General features: G+C 36.8%; 3 protein-coding genes across 3 annotated transcripts; 1 reads left to right on the top strand and 2 right to left on the bottom strand.

Moving 5' to 3' along the window:
* The first annotated feature begins 1,078 nt into the window (after positions 1 to 1,078).
* On the top strand, positions 1,079 to 2,364 carry LOC131610113 (histone H1-like). Its single transcript, XM_058881984.1, has 2 exons — positions 1,079 to 1,355; positions 1,453 to 2,364. Exons 1-2 carry the CDS (start codon positions 1,167 to 1,169, stop codon positions 2,149 to 2,151), a joined length of 888 nt encoding a protein of 295 aa, XP_058737967.1. The 5' UTR covers positions 1,079 to 1,166; the 3' UTR covers positions 2,152 to 2,364.
* A 5,820-nt stretch (positions 2,365 to 8,184) lies between these two features.
* On the bottom strand, positions 8,185 to 11,991 carry LOC131614744 (calmodulin calcium-dependent NAD kinase-like; the record flags this gene model as incomplete). Its single annotated transcript, XM_058886301.1, has 8 exons — positions 8,185 to 9,359; positions 9,498 to 9,642; positions 9,736 to 10,058; positions 10,375 to 10,501; positions 10,791 to 11,012; positions 11,318 to 11,382; positions 11,457 to 11,680; positions 11,796 to 11,991. Coding segments are annotated over 8 exons (1,539 nt in total), but the record flags the coding sequence as incomplete, so codon positions are not given.
* A 167-nt stretch (positions 11,992 to 12,158) lies between these two features.
* On the bottom strand, positions 12,159 to 15,019 carry LOC131610112 (cytochrome P450 94A1-like). Its single transcript, XM_058881983.1, has one exon. The coding sequence runs from the start codon at positions 14,889 to 14,891 to the stop codon at positions 13,341 to 13,343; it is 1,551 nt and encodes a 516-aa protein (XP_058737966.1). The 5' UTR covers positions 14,892 to 15,019; the 3' UTR covers positions 12,159 to 13,340.
* Between the last annotated feature and the right edge of the window lie 1,017 nt (positions 15,020 to 16,036).

Genomic DNA, 16,036 nt, shown 5'->3' with positions numbered 1-16,036 from the left:
TTTGGTGGAGATGTATGAATCATTAATATTTTGGTGGTTAAATACCAAAGCATTGTGCTAAAAAAAAATCAAAGTTTTATGTGTTAGAATTCAAATAAGGTGAAATATGTGTTATTTGAGCTCACAAGTTGTTCAAACAGGGACAATGATGAATTTAACTAACAAACTTTAGCTTATCACCACATAATATAGATAATCACAAAGTCTATAACCTAACCTATTTAATTTTTTCATGAGCAAATGAATCATAATCCTAACTCAAAAGCCATGATACACAAAGAAAAACACTTCTTAATACGTTAGTATACCACAAATATTATAATTGGTTTTGAAGAATTCAAAGTTAAAAAAATATCATCATTCACACCTTTAAACTGTAGCAAAACTCTATATGTGCAAATGAATTTCAATTTTTATCATTCATCAGAAAAATGTTTGAGAAAAATTCATTGTTCTATACATTACAAATATCAACCTATGTTCATTGATAATTTTTGTTCAACCTTAGTGATCTTATAATCAATAGTTAAGTACTCAAATCTCATCGGAATTTCAAAATTCTCGATGCAACGGATTCATCATTTAGCCTATTATCACATACAATTCTTAAAATCTAATCCAAGTTCAAATCATTCCTCTAAATTATCCAAAAACCATGATCCCATCACAAGAAACCATAATCAAAACCAATGTGGCTTCAAAGCCAAATTTCTCCCAAACTACCAAACCATTTACAACGCTTAAACATTCATTAGAAAGATCACAAAATAATCTACCATTTGCAAAAAACCTCACTCAAATCCATCAAGAAACCAACGAGATACAATCAAATCATTCGAGCTTAAAAGCACACCTAAATTATTACCTCCAAAATCCATTCTCCTAAAATTTCCCATTTATGCTTCCTCCAAACGAAACACGCACCGTCGATAGTGTTACATCCAAGGGTTGACATTTAAACTTCAATAATGGATCAATCCTTGTGTAGCGCAACGGACCAATCAGAATCCAGCATTTGGATGTTGTTCTCGATTCACATATTATATAAACCACGTAATTTTCGTTAATTCTCACAACAAAAATTTCAACGTTTTCAAGAAAACAATTATCATATCCATTCTTTCTCTCTCTTTCTCTCTCACTTCCCCCATTTTCAAGCTCAAGCAATGGCGTCTGAAGAGCCCACCACCGTCGCAGTCGAGCAGCCCATCGTGGAGGAGCCGGCCGCCGCCGACACACTCCCACCAGTTGTCAATGAAGCTGAAGAGCCCACTGCTAAGCCCAAGAAGGCTCCCAAAGAGCCCAAGGCCAAGAAAGCTCCGGCCAAACCCAAAACTCACCCAACCTATGAAGAGGTACTTATCCTTACTCATTTCTGCTCAATGTAATTCATTATCGTTATTCCCATTTTGTGATTATGTTCTGATTTTTCTTTGAAATTGAATGACTCAGATGGTGAAGGAAGCGATTGTTGCTTTGAAGGAGAGGAACGGTTCGAGCCAGTACGCGATTGCGAAGTTCATCGAAGAGAAGTACAAGCAGCTTCCTTCGAGCTTCAAGAAGATTTTGTTGGTTCAGCTCAGGAAGCTTGTTGCTTCTGACAAGCTCGTGAAGGTGAAAGCATCTTACAAACTACCAGCGAAATCCTCTACTCCAAAGCCCGCCAAGAAGCCTGCTGCTGCAAAACCCAAAGCCAAGCCCAAGGCTAAGCCAGCTGCCAAGTCAAAGGCTAAGCCCGCCGCAAAAGCCAAGCCAGCTGCCAAAGCCAAGCCTGCCGCAAAAGCCAAGCCAGCTGCCAAAGCCAAGCCAGCTGTCAAACCCAAGCCAGCTGCAAAAGCCAAGCCCGCAGCTAAGGCTAAGCCAGTTGCCAAAGCTAAACCCGCTGCCAAGGCGAAGCCAGCTGCTAAGCCCAAACCTGCTGCTAAAGCGAAGCCGGCTGCCAAGGCTAAGCCAGCTGCTAAGGCTAAGCCGGCTGCCAAGCCTGCTGCTAAGGCTGCAAGGACTTCAACGAGGACTACTCCTGGGAGAGCTGCTGCACCTAAGCCTGCGGCGAAGAAGGCTGCACCAGTGAAGAAGGCTCCGGTGAAAGCAGCGGCAAAGGCAAAGACTCCGGTGAAGAAGGCAGCGGCTAAGAGAGGAGGGAGGAAGTGAATGTTGTGAGGGTAATTAGTGAAGCTAGTGTTTGTAGCGTTAGCTGTAAATTTTTCTTTGGTATCCGGTTTAGGCACAGATGTTGTCAAAAAATTCTGAATTTATTAAACTTTTATTTTCATTGTCTGGTACACAGTTTTTTCTAGCTATGTAATTTTCGACTATTATTGAGCTAAACATAAATGAAAGCTAGAAGGGTTTTAGAGTTTCAAAGTCAATTTTTGCAGATCTTGTCTATTTCATTTTTTCTTTGTATCGTTGATGCTAAATCTTTAATTCTTGGTTGAATGGTTTTACAAATTGAATGGATCTGGTTTTTGTAATGGACTGATTTCAGATCTAGATCGCATTTTATGTAGTATTGGAATGATTCTCTAAATCTTGTGTTACTATTGCACAAATGGCATGAAATTGTGTTTTAATTGGTGATTTTCTTCGGATCTTGTTCATTTCTTTGAATTGATTTAGGGTTTGCATAAAATTCCTTTTGACGTTGGTTGCATTACTTTACTATGGAATAGAATAGATCTGGTTTTTTCCCATTGATTTTATGGAATCTTGTTTGTGATTGCATTACTCAGCTATGCAATTAGGTATAAAATCCCTAATTTTTGATTTTGTGACATTGGAATAATCCTTGGGTTTTGTGATTGAATTTTTTGACATCTATTATCTATGCACCTTTGGTATAAAATCCCTAAATGTTGGTTTATTGAGATCTAGTATCTATGCACCTTTGGTATAAAATCCCTTTTTGGTTCTTGCCGTGTTCTTACTTTATGAACATACGTTGTTGCTTTTCATTCAAGGGATTTACTTCTATACCGGAGTTTCAATGACGGATTTCATGAAATAATTCAAGGGAGTGTTATTTTAAATCTGTGCCTCTTTTGCAGCATTTTTTGATGTTGTCTAATTTACTGCATTGAGAATTTAAAACTAATTAAGCCAGGGTTTTCATGGGGGGATTCATCTGAAGCATGAGGTTTATCTGAACATGTTAGATGTTTTTTTTGTTGACTGGCACATGCTTGATATGTAGTCTCAATGAAATTATTGAACAGATGAGCATTAAGGGCATGTTAGCACATGTGAGCATGCTTTAAAAAAGACTATAGATTTTGCATGTTTTCTAAAGTCTTTTACATAGATAAAAGCAGGAAAAACTATACTATTTAGCAAAGCTGCTTGAGATATTTTGGCGATAATGTGGGCAATACAAGCTTTGTTTCTGAGCTTAGGGTAATGTGAAGCATGGTTGTCAAAACTGTGTTTATTTGCAGATCGTTTTTTCAATTGGAAATGGCAGAAATTAACGGTTGTTCAAATTTCACTATGCTATAGCATTCAAATTCAAATTCTGCTATTTCACTATGCTATAGCATTCAAATTCAAATTCTGCTATGCTATAGCACCGCCGCTGCCACTATTAATAGCGCTGCTTGCAGGATCGAATGATCTCTCCACATTACCTTGCATTCCCATATATTCTGAAGATTATGCTGTAATGGGATTGCCAGGGAAACCTGAGACATGGATTGATGCTGTAAGCCTGTAACTAGTGATACACCACAATTTGACACTCCACAGATGGAGGTGTATTGAGTCAGGCGACCAGATTTGAAGTTTGTGAGTTACCCTGTGTTTCTGTTCCTGTTTTTGTTTGCTACTTTGACGTCTCTATTCCTCTGTCTTGCCCGCTGCTTTAGTAATTAGACTGTTTGCTAGTAGTGTTTTAATTTTATGGGTTTTAAGAACTTATGTCATTTTGTCCAGGCTGTTTTCTTATAGGAACTGAAATGGTCAGAGTTGTAGTCATGTTATTTTACGGGTTTTAGTTGTGAAATTAACCTTTCATAATCACAATTGGTCTGACCATTTCTAATCTATGAATCCCATTATATTTAGAGCTTTGCAACACCATGTTGTCCTTTTACTAGAACTTATGTTATGCCTTTATATATTGAGTTGTTAAATTTTCCGAGGATGATTTAAGGTCATGTTTTCTTCTCTAGCTTATTTTATATGCATATATGAATATGTTTGGTTATACTCATATTTTTTCAGATTGGATCTTACTGTCCATGTTATAGTCCCTGTTAGAAAAGCTGCTTCAAATGTTTTGGCAAATATTTGGGCAAGCTCTCAAAATTCAGTTTTTCTGTGTAGTATTGGCTGCTTCCCCATTTACTTGTCCCTTTTTTAAACTGATTTTTAAGATTGGGCAATTCAGAGGTCAAATATTTTGGTTCAAATAGCCTTTAATTTAATCACTGCATAGTATTGACTTCAACCTTTTAAATAACAACTAATTTGAGTTCTCTGGTTTCTTTGATACGTCCTTTGTCCGTGACTTGCCTAAGCTTTTACATGACTTGAATTTTATAGGAATATACAATTTTGAAATTATTTAACAGGTAATCTTTGGGTGCTCAAAATGTCTTACAAAAAATTGCTCCCATTCTTCTTTATGTTGTTTCCAAAGTATAGGGTTAGAATGATGTGAAGCAAGGTTATCAAATTGTATATTTCCAAATAGGTTAAGATGCACAGACGATCACACTCCGGATGGATCAACGGGGAAGCTTTTAAAAATGCTGTAATAAGCGATATCCCACTAGTTGGGCATTTTCCACACGGATGGGTTAAGGGCCTATTCTGAACCAGTATTGTAAATTTCCGGTTGTTTATTTACATTATTAAATGCGACTCAGAGTTTACTTAAATAGATGTTTAAAAAAAATCTAAGATATGATCTTATGATCGGAGTTATAGTCCCTTCCTTGAAAGGATCGCGATTTTGATAAATTAACATAAAGATATTAGTGCTGTTCTGTTTTTGCTGGATGGAACTTCTTTTGGAATTATGATTAACTGCACTTATAATTTTGTTGATGCCAATTTGTTATTTCCTAACTATTGCAGATGTCTAGTTGAATTTATCCATCTTCAATTCTTCTTGGCTGTACCAATGGATTGCTGTATCGCTGTTTTCTTGGAATGGAATTTACTAATAACTACAGATCTATTTAATATGATTTTCTCTGGTGGTAATCGTGTTGAGAGTTCTGGGAAAATGAAACGAATAAGAATTTTTTTTTTAGTTGTGCACGCTAGCTGTTAGTGTTACTGAATGCATTTTTTTTTAGTTGTGCATGCTAGCTGTTAGTTAATTGACCAGAAATAATTAAATTAATGAAGCAGGGGTAAGCCTCATCATTAATTGTTGTGGAGATCTACTGAGTTACTACGGTAGCATTTTGGTTTGACTTGAATGCTTAAAATTGCCACTACTGTGGTCTATGTTTTTGGAAGTTTTGCGTCTATTTGGAAAAAAATCTTGCACGATCTGAACCATATGGTAAACATAATCAAGTTTTCTTGTAAACTGAGAAAACAGGTATGTGTGGGTTTCAAGTCATCCTTTGAAAAAACTGTTTTTTCTTATCAGAAGTTTGGATTAGTTAGGCTATATAATTTAAATAACACAATGAAAGAAATCATATGATAAATAAGGAGAGTTGAGATAAAATGATGAATCAAGGTGCTCAATTAAAACATTTACTAATATAATGACAGGATTATTGTTACAATGAGGTGTTATTTTGCAGGGTACTGCTGCCAGCTAGCAACACAACAAACAGGTGTTACAATACAGCAAAATTGAGGTGCAGTGTGGCATGTGGCACTATATGTGACACTGGTCTGGAATTAGTAGGGAGCGCAGATGTTTTGGCAGTTGGTTTTTCTTATCTAATGATTGGAAAAGTCCAAGAATCTATGATGCCCATACATAAGGTAGGGATACCTGAAAATAAAGATACAATACAACACAATCTCTCTCTTTATGAAGTACATAGTTATTACTATATTTCTATGTAATATCATAAAGTTATGGTGGGGTGAAATGGTATAGCCGTAAAGAAAAGTTTTAATGTATCTGATATATTTAGTAGTTACTTGAACTTTTGTTAAGTGCAATTGCATAACAGATTTTGAACACATTACTATTGTCCCACAGTACTTTATTTAGTATAAAATTTTGTTAAAAAGCGGTGCTATAAGCGCTATTGCATAACAGGCTTTAAACAAATTATTATTGTCCCAGAATACTCTATTTAATATGAAATTTTGTTAAAAAGCGGTGCTATAACAGTGTTGGGTAGCAGAACTTGAACATAGCTTCGCCGCTGTGTGTCGGAGTTTCGATCGAAGCTGAAATAGCTTCACGCTGTGTGTCGGAGTTTCGATCCAAGCTGAAATAGCTTCGCGCTGTGTGTTGTTGAAAATATGCATGGATTTTTCCTAAAGCATCCCTGAGCTTTTACAACCAATAACGTGACAAAAGCATATTGCGAGAGATGGTTGATTGTAACCACACAAGGAGTATTTGATCTCACTGTTCCCAAACTTCGAATGCAGGGGAAATGTGGTTATGATTTGCGTCATCAAGTGAACTAAATTTCACTGGAATTTGAGGATTTAGTAATAAGTGGTGAAGTTTATGAGCTTTGATTATAGGTTCAACCTATTGACACCACATGATATAGTTTTCTGAGTCAAGTTTTTAAGAAATGGAAGAGATTGAGTGTTTGCCCGTTGGGGAAGAAAATTCAATGCGCTGCAATGGGGTGGGAGGACTAGAGGCCTATGGACTGTAGGGTGCTTCTATTGATACCATGTTAGAACTCTAAATTTTCAAGAGATTGATGAGAGAATTCTCAAATGAATTCTCTTGATTTTCTGTTATTGGATTTTGTGATCATCTCCCCAAGAGTCAATTCTAGACTCCCAATTGCTCATGCAGAACGTAAAACCACAAAACATGCTCCATTTCATCTCACTTAGCTAGTTGCTATGAACACCCAATATTATTGGGTATTATACTGCCTTTCTCAACAACGTTACGTGGTCTCTTGTTCTTCTCCCACATGGCAGAGTCTATTGGTTGCAAGTTGGTTTTAAGAGTGAAAGAGAACCCTGGTGGGTCCATCAATAAGTATAAGTCCAGATTTGTGGCTAAATGTTTTCATCGGAGATATGGTGATGACTACACTGAAACTTTCTCACCAGTCATCAAACCTGTCACTGTCAGAACCAGCCTCACTCTTGCACTTTCACAAGGTTGGAAACTAAAGCAATTGGATGTCAATAATGCTTTTCTCAACCTCCTAGTCCCAAAACAAGTCCCGAGTATGCAAACTCCACAATGCCCTATATGGTCCCAAACAGGCTCCCAGGGCTTGGTTTGACAAACTTAAAAGTACACTGTTGCAACTTGGCTGCTATGCCAGTAAATCCCCTCTCTTTTTGTTTATTCTAAAAACACTACACTCATCCTCACCGCTAACAATACTCAGCTTATCACTTCTATAGTTACCAATCTCAGTTCCAATTTTATTCTAAAGGAATTAGGAGATCTGGACTATTTCCTAGGTATTGAAGCTATGTTTCAACCAAATGGGTGCCTACTTCTCTCTCAAGGAAAATACATTAGGGACTTACTCGCAAAGACCAACCTGCAGGAAGCTAAATCTCTTCCCTCAAAATGATTGTTGGCCTTAAGATTTTTAAGGAAGGCTTTGATACCTTCCCGAGTCCTACTCAATATAGATCCATTGTGGGAGCTCTTTAGTGTGCCACCATCACCAGGCCTACTATTTGCTTCTCTGTCAACAGGGTATGTCACCTTGTTGATTCACATTGGCAAGCAGTTAAAAGAATCCTATGCTACCTCAAAGGCACCATTCAACTTAGTCTACTCCTCAGACCAGTTCCTGCATATCCTATCACTCTGCAAGCCTTCTGTGATGCTGATTGGGGCCTGTGTGTTCCTAGGTTCCAATTTGGTTAGATGGTGGGCTAAGAAACATGTTATTTCCAGGTCAAGTACTGAGCAAAAATACAGGAGTCTAGCCTTAGCTACCTCAGAACTTCTCTGGCTACAATTTCTCTTCTCTGAATTAGGGATCAAGTTCAAGACACCCCTCATTCATTGTAATAATGTGAGCACAATTGCTCTAGCTCACAATCCTGTCCTCCATGGAGTTGGATCTTTTTTTTTTGTTTTTTGTCAGAGAGACAGTTCTACAGCAGCAGCTCCAGGCTGTCCACGGTCTTGGGCAATGCGCAGATGTCATGACCAATGCCCCTTCTCCTTCCCAGTCTGAAGAATTCAGATCGAAGCTTACTGTGTGTGAAGCAACCTCTAGTTAAGCTTGCAGGGGGCATGTCAAAGGCTAGAGTTATCTAAGTTAGTAGAAGCCCACTTTAACAGGCCTAGACCCTGTCTTACTGAAGCATTACCGTCTAACTGATTATGTTAAGCCATGTAACTGAATCTGTTGTAATGTCTCTAACTAAGCTGTGATGTAACTAACTGACTGGCACATGTCAATCAGTAAACTGGCTAAAGTCAGTCTCTCCCTATCCTTTAGGCAACCTATAAATACTATTAGCCTCTATTGTAATTGTAATAGAATTCATTCAATAAAAACAGAGAAGCTTAATTCAATATTCTGTTCATACATCTCTATACTTTCTGCATCTATGAATAATTGCAAATTACAGTCTCAGACATTCTAATAGTAACTAACTAACCAACGGTTTTTACTGATTCTAATCTGGTATACTCTAATAACGAGATATATCTACTGTAGATGCATGTCACTTTTTTATGCGAGCCCTCCCTTATTAAAGAATTTCTCCAAGTAGGTTGTTTGATTGATCAGTTTGACCGTTGTGCAGTATGTACTCTACAGGCATTGACTGCATATGAGCAGTTTGCTACAAAATTCTGACTACACGCTGTTTGTTTATACAGGTAACTAGCTAACATTGATAAAACATACAAAAAATCTTATGTCACAAATTTCAACATGGTTTACTTGTCTGCTCTTGAAGGTTTTCATCTGATTATCCTTGTCTGAAAAGATGCGTAGGTGGGAACTTTTATGTGCTCCTTGAAGTTCTCATTTCAAGCGCTCAATTTCTTGGATTGAAAATTTGAGCTCTTGTTGGATGTTCAACCTTGAAGGAGATAATACAATGTCTTTCCATACGGATCCAGCTTCACAAGCTGGGTTGGGTTGTTTGTAGAGTTCATATATGGAGTTGGCATCTTCATTTAACTTTGCAACCCTCTTCAAACAGTCAATTTCATCTGGATCAACCAGCAAGGTTCTGTCTCTATCTTTCCATCCTATCAACTTTACATCAGTTATAATGTCAGCAGTAGCAGATGTTAAACATACAATAAAAAAGAAACCGTGATAAATACTATTAGAACGATGCTAACTTGTGCCCTTAGAACACATGTTAAGAAACATAATGTTGGAATTTTGTACCTTGGCTGGGCCTTCCAATGCATTTGTGCAGTATAGACGGGCATTGTCTACTAATTGACAGTATGTCATAAATGCATCAGCAAATCTCTTGTGGGATTTCAATTGCGATTTTACTCTCACAGCTCTTCTACACATGATAGCTCTCCTGTTGACATTCAATTCTAGTTATTAATATCTAAGAGGAATTCATTCCTTGTGATTTGTGAGTTATTGTCAAATGGAAAGATTGAAAGATGACCTTATGCCTCTAACAACAGCAAGGTAAGCATCACACACTACTCCAACAAGCTCAATCCTATATGGTTTTCTCTTTTTTCCTCCAATTTGTTCTGGTTCTTCATCTTCAATTCGTTCCCAATAGTTTTCAGTTACGCTTCTGTCTTTGTTGACTCTGTAGCCAACTCCCATGCGATAACGGCGGCGGTGAACATTTCTAGCCATTGTTATTGTCTGCACAACAAATGGAACCCAGGAGAGTGTGCCGTCCATAATTACATCACGACCCTCATTTAGTGCTGTTACCAAGAGGGATGATGCTGCATCTGTGGATGATTGGTGTACCTGTTTGGACCAGACTCCATGATGCAATAATGAAAAGCATTTACAACTTACAAGCTACAGTTATGCAATGATGACTGCTGGATTATTAGGACTGTTCAGAAGAAATCTTACAGTACATATACACGTGCATGTGTTTGAAAAGGTTTATGAATATAACTTATGATGTGATTAAATTGTTTCAGCCTATATTCTAAAGTTCTTCAAGATATTTTATAAAAACAACTTATTAAGCACATATGTGTATCTACTCTCATTCAGTCTACAAACAGGAAATAAAGTTGCAGGTAAGAGTGGAGAAGAGTCTCAATTATCTCACCAGTTCGGCCGTTCGAATCATGTCATGATGGCCTGTTGAGCGAAGTGCCTTGTAGATGACATCTGATTCTTTGAAGGCATCTGCTTCAATGACTACGGCATTTCCTGAAGCTCCTGCCCAGAAAGGTCTGCTTAAATTTCATTCATAAAGAAACAACATTAGGTTCTTATACTGTTTATTTTGACAATTTCATGATGAGTCTTGTACATCAAAACTATAAAGCTAGATAAGCACTAATGATAGTTGAAACAAGAAAAACAACACATTTATGAACTTCCTTTTGGAGAATCTTAACTAGTTAAAGATTAATATATACTCAAACAATCCATTATGTGCAGACTTTATACAGAATTAAACTAACAAAGTAATGTTTAGCTTTTGTTCAGAAACTGTAATTTCTTGCTGTAATTGCTTACTCTTTGAGAATATCCTTGAGTACAGTGCTCTTGCCAGCTCCCATACCTCCCCCCATTAGAAGGAGGACCGGGCTCCTATCACTGTGAGCTACAGGAGCCATTACCTCTGTACATTGAGAGTCATCGTTTACTGCAATACCCATCGCTTTCATCTCTTCCACCAATGTATTAAAAACACTAGCCACCTTCAGACTCTTGGCAACTCTCTCGAACCTTTGATCCCTGTGCAAAGAAAAAATATGCTCTCTGAATTTACGACTCTTTTGAACATGGACCGAATTTCCTGCGTTAGTAATTCTACGTAGTAAACGATTTCGATCATTGACATGAGATCGAAATACTTAGATTGTGCTACCAGAATTAGCTTTAACCGATCCCGGCTTCATTTGAGATTGAGCGGTCGAGATCAGGATTTGCGTGAACAACTACTGCACCAAATCCCAAATCTTTGGAACATAATAATGACTCTCATCTCATTTTAAAATACGGTATGCTAGGTGTTCAAAGAGAATGTTAGAAATACACACCTAGTAGCGGCCATAACTATGTTCTTTAACTTCTTTTTTGGCTCAGAAATTTCCGAGCTCAACACCTGCAAAGCCAAAAAAATCTCAGTTTTAGAGAGTGTATTGCTGGTATTTGTTAATAACTAAGTATCCCTGATACCTGACTTATCAATATGTCACAATGGTTCCAATGAAATCCAAAGTAACTAAGAATGCATCTCTCAAACTCTTCCACCAACTTGACATAAAGTGAATCAGCATCTGGTTCATTCTCAAAATAGGCATAAATATCATCTTCAAACCCCTCATATTTACTTATGTATTCAGAAGCCAATCTGTTTAGATCAGGACCGATTCGTCTATCCTTGAACCCCATTTGCCTAGCTGTAACAAATCAAAGAAAATTACATATAGATTTATTCCAATTTCCAAATGATAAATAAAACAATAGTAGATCCCTCCATGTATGTAATTGAATAGAATACGTATTTTTGTTTACCTACGTAATGAGAGAATCTTTCGAGTTTTGGGGGGTGACCTGCGCGCGATAATCTTAAACGTGGAATGATCTTTTGATCTCTAATCTTTTTGAGGTGATAATGCAATGCTATGAAAAATATCAACCCAATAGATGAGATTACCAAGATCTGTGTAAAGCTGGGGTTGGCATCATAATCTGAATGAACAACAATGGATTGTGTGAGGAATATAAATCAATATATAATAGCGTTACATTGCTATAGGAACTTATGAAAAACAAATGGATAAATTTATATAGATGCCGATGAAATTTGAGTTGTTCTTAACAAATGTTTTATTACCTGTCTGTATGTCATCCATAAATCAAAAGCCAATGACCACAAGGTGTAATGAAGGATATATAATTTGTGTCTTCGGCTTTGCTTTTTTTACTTTGATTCTGCAGTTTGATCGATGAAGGAATTTCTTCACTCCTGTGGCCTTCGTTGTTTGTTGGATATTAACAGTTATGTTTGTTTGGAGTACGTATGTCGTAAAGTTGACATGTGGATCTATAACTTTGCATGGCACTCTTAAGTTTGCATGAAAGTTTGTTTGTTTTTATTATATATACAATATTATAATGTTTAAAAAATAATAACAAAATTATTAAAATATAAATATTTACATTTTTAAATGATTTTTAAAATAATAATAGAAGAAAAAAATAGTAAAAAATATAATAATTTAGAGTAGGAAATATTCTGAGCCATTTTCAAGGAGTAGGCGGTCCCTCATTTTCCCTAAGGGTGGCAAAACGGCGGGACTGACCCGTTAGACCCATCATTTTTGACGGATTGGACTACGGATTTTGGCTTAGTGCCTTAAGTTGACACGTCCTGACTAATCCACTTTAAAAACGGGGCGGGAGCGCGGCTAAGGCCGACCCGCCAACTCGTTAGCAAACATGACTAATTTAACTTTTGAGCTCGGACGTTTAAGTTGGTCCGTCCTACCCCACTTTTGGATGGGCTTAAACGGGGTGTGTAACACTTCAAATTCAATTAATTGATTTAATTGAATTGTTTGTGTATTTATTTAATTATTATGTATTTTAATTAAAATAAATTATGTGTTTATACATGTTGGAGTGTAATGGTATTGGTCGGGTGTGGTGAGAATATGAGTGTTTTATTAAATTTCAATACTCTTAAATTTATTTCAAATATAAATACATTAAAAATAAATTAATATTCAGAAAATTAAACAGTAATAAATAAATGAATGATGAATACAAATTCAATGAAACTTCTATCAAAGTGTTTATCAAACTCCAAGTACTTACCATAAATAAAACATGACACCATCCCTCAAGCAACATCCAACAACGACAGCCGACAAACAAACAAAACCAAATGTGCTATATCATACGTACTGTATACATATTCAATCCTAAAATTCAAGCCTCTAGATTGTAGAATAATCTAAACATTAAAGCAAACAAACAAGTCAACTTTATTTGCTTTATTCTTCTATCAATTACTATTAATAATTAACGTGAATGATGCTACCAACCTTGAATCAGTCAAGGAACCTTCTTCTGAATGGTGACATGAAACCCACCTTCCATCTGCGAAGTCAAAAAAGAAATGAAACCAGGATGTTCATCCATTTTCCCCACAGGCACCACCTTAAACTTCCCAACAATCCCAGCAACAATCCTCTTCATTTGCATAAAAGCCATTTCTTTTCCCAAACAAACCCTAGGCCCAGCCTGAAAAACCGGATAAGAATACAAATCTCTCCCCACAAAAATCCATTTCCCATTCACCTCATCTCTCTCCAACCACCTCTCCGGCCTAAACTCAGCCCAATCATCCCCCCACAAACTCTTCATCCTCCCCATCGCATACACATGATAAGTCACTATCATCCCTTTCTTCACAAACCTTCCATCCGGTAAAACATCGTCTTTCACAGCTTCCTTACTATCCGTCGGCACAGGCGGATACAATCTCATACTCTCACTCAACGCCGCATGCGTATAAACCATTTCCTTCACTTCATCATAAACCAACGACTCGGATTTTTTACTCACTTCCTTCACTATCTCTTCCTCAACACGTGGATTCTTCCATAATAGCCAGAAAAACCATGTTAATGCAGCTGAAGTTGTATCTTTCCCTGCTAATATAAAACTTATCACCATATCTGTAACAAACTCTTCTTCTGAATGGCCTGAACTTAAAAAACGCGATAACATGTCTTCTGTTTGAAGCAATGATGTTTCTTCTAACTCACGTTTTTTTTCTCGTACTATATTTTTCGCGAATTCTCGTACTTCTGTAACTGCTTCCTTGAGACGCTTCTCGGAACCTATGTTGAAGTATTTTTTGATTTTCCATATGATTGGTAACGGTAAACGAAAACGTTTGCAGCTTATTTCCATTGCATCTTCATATGCTAGAGCGAATTTTGTTTGGTTAGTTGACGCTGACGGAGTTAGATACTCGGGATCAAAACCAAACGCGATTTTGCAGATGTTGTCGAAAGTGAAACGTTGGAGAATGTCTTGGAAGTCGAGGATTTGGTTTGTTTGGGACGATGAGTTGAGGATCGGGATCAATCGGTTGGTGAGTTCAGTGTCGACTATGTGTTCTACGAAGTTACGGATTGATTTGGTGTTGAATTCGTGACTTGCGACTTGTCTTTGGAACTTCCAGTTTTGGCCGTCGGTGTTGAAGATTCCGGTTCCTAAGAAATCGGAGAGGGTGTTTGTGAAGGATGTGCCTTTTTGGTAATTGGAAAATTGGTTTTTGAGAATGTGTTGGACTGTGGATGGGTTTCCGGTGATGATTTGGCGTTTACCTAAGGCGCCGTCGAGTTGGAAAGTGGCGGAGGGGGAGATTTGGACGATGTCGGAGAGCCATTGGATGCGGCGGTGTAAGTTGTTTTTGTAAGATAAGTAAGAGCCGATAAGTGGGTATGATTTTGGGATTGTGATGTTGTTGTTGCTTGAAGATGAAGAAAGTGGTTTTTCTTTCTTGTTTGGTTTTGATAAGAAGAAGAGTATTATGGGAAGGATTAACAAGAGAACGGGTAAGAGATAGAGAAGAAGCACTTCAAGTTGAAGCATTGTTCTAACGATTCAAGGTTGAAATGAAATGAAAGAAAGCAGAAGAAATGAATATTCAACGTTGGTAAGTTTTGACTAAATATATACTGGGAGAAATTATGTGAATAGAAGCAAAAATCAGAGTACTTCATGCGATATGTCACGAATCAATATGTAACCATGGTGGTGTTTGGGTAAAAAACATGTTAAAATAGGTAATTCCAGTTTCTATTCTATTTTTTAAAGACCTGTGCTATGCAGTAACAATTTTGTTCCAACAATTCATTCTAATTTAACTAGGTTAATTTGACTTAAAATCTTAATTTATATTTCCAGTGGTGTAATATAAAATATGATAGCTATTATTATTATTCTTTTTAAAACTATGACATGTATTAATATAATTTTATATGATAGTTGACTTATATAATAATAATATGATAATAATAATAATAATTATTATTAATTAACTTTTTTATTATTATTATTATTATCCATGTTGGAAGTTAGAATATGTCGACATTCATTTGATCTAAAAAAAAAGAAGGACCTGTAATCTCTCATTCAATATTAAATCATGGTTTAATGGGATAAAATTTGTCGGAAGAAGGAGGAAGGAGGTTTGGGGATTAAAAATATAAAGGCATTTAATTTAGCGCTATTAGGAAAGTGGAAGTGGAGGTTATATACGGAGAAAGACATGTTGTGGGCTAGAATCTTGAAGAGTAAGTACGGTGAGAGTGAGTTTGGGGTAAAAAGGTGGATAAATTTAGCTCATTATGGTGGAGAGACCTGCAGATGCTAGACAAGGAGGATGGTAGCTTTAGGAAACATTGGTTTGATAATAATTTGTCTATAGAAATTGGGGACGGAACGAAAACTGCATTTTGGAAGGATCCGTGGATGGAAGGGAAGAGTCTTAAGAATGCATACCATGATTTATATAAGTTATCTACGGAGAAGTACATTTTGGTTAGTGAGGCGATTAAGAGCGAAAGCCGTGGATCAGTTTGGAATGGGAGTTGGGAGAGTTTGTTAGAAGGGGAAAACGTTAGGTATGAGGAAGAAATTCGAAATAAGGTTTGTAGCATTTCTTTGAGGGATGGTATTAAAGATAAGTGGAGGTGGTACAAGAATGGATACTCAGTTAAAAAAGCTTATTTTGT

The sequence above is a fragment of the Vicia villosa genome, linkage group LG6 (genome assembly GCF_029867415.1).
Source record: "Vicia villosa cultivar HV-30 ecotype Madison, WI linkage group LG6, Vvil1.0, whole genome shotgun sequence".
Classification (NCBI taxonomy): domain Eukaryota; kingdom Viridiplantae; phylum Streptophyta; class Magnoliopsida; order Fabales; family Fabaceae; genus Vicia; species Vicia villosa.
The sequence above is the reverse complement of the archived record's forward strand: the minus strand, read 5'-3'. Positions and strand labels throughout refer to the sequence as shown.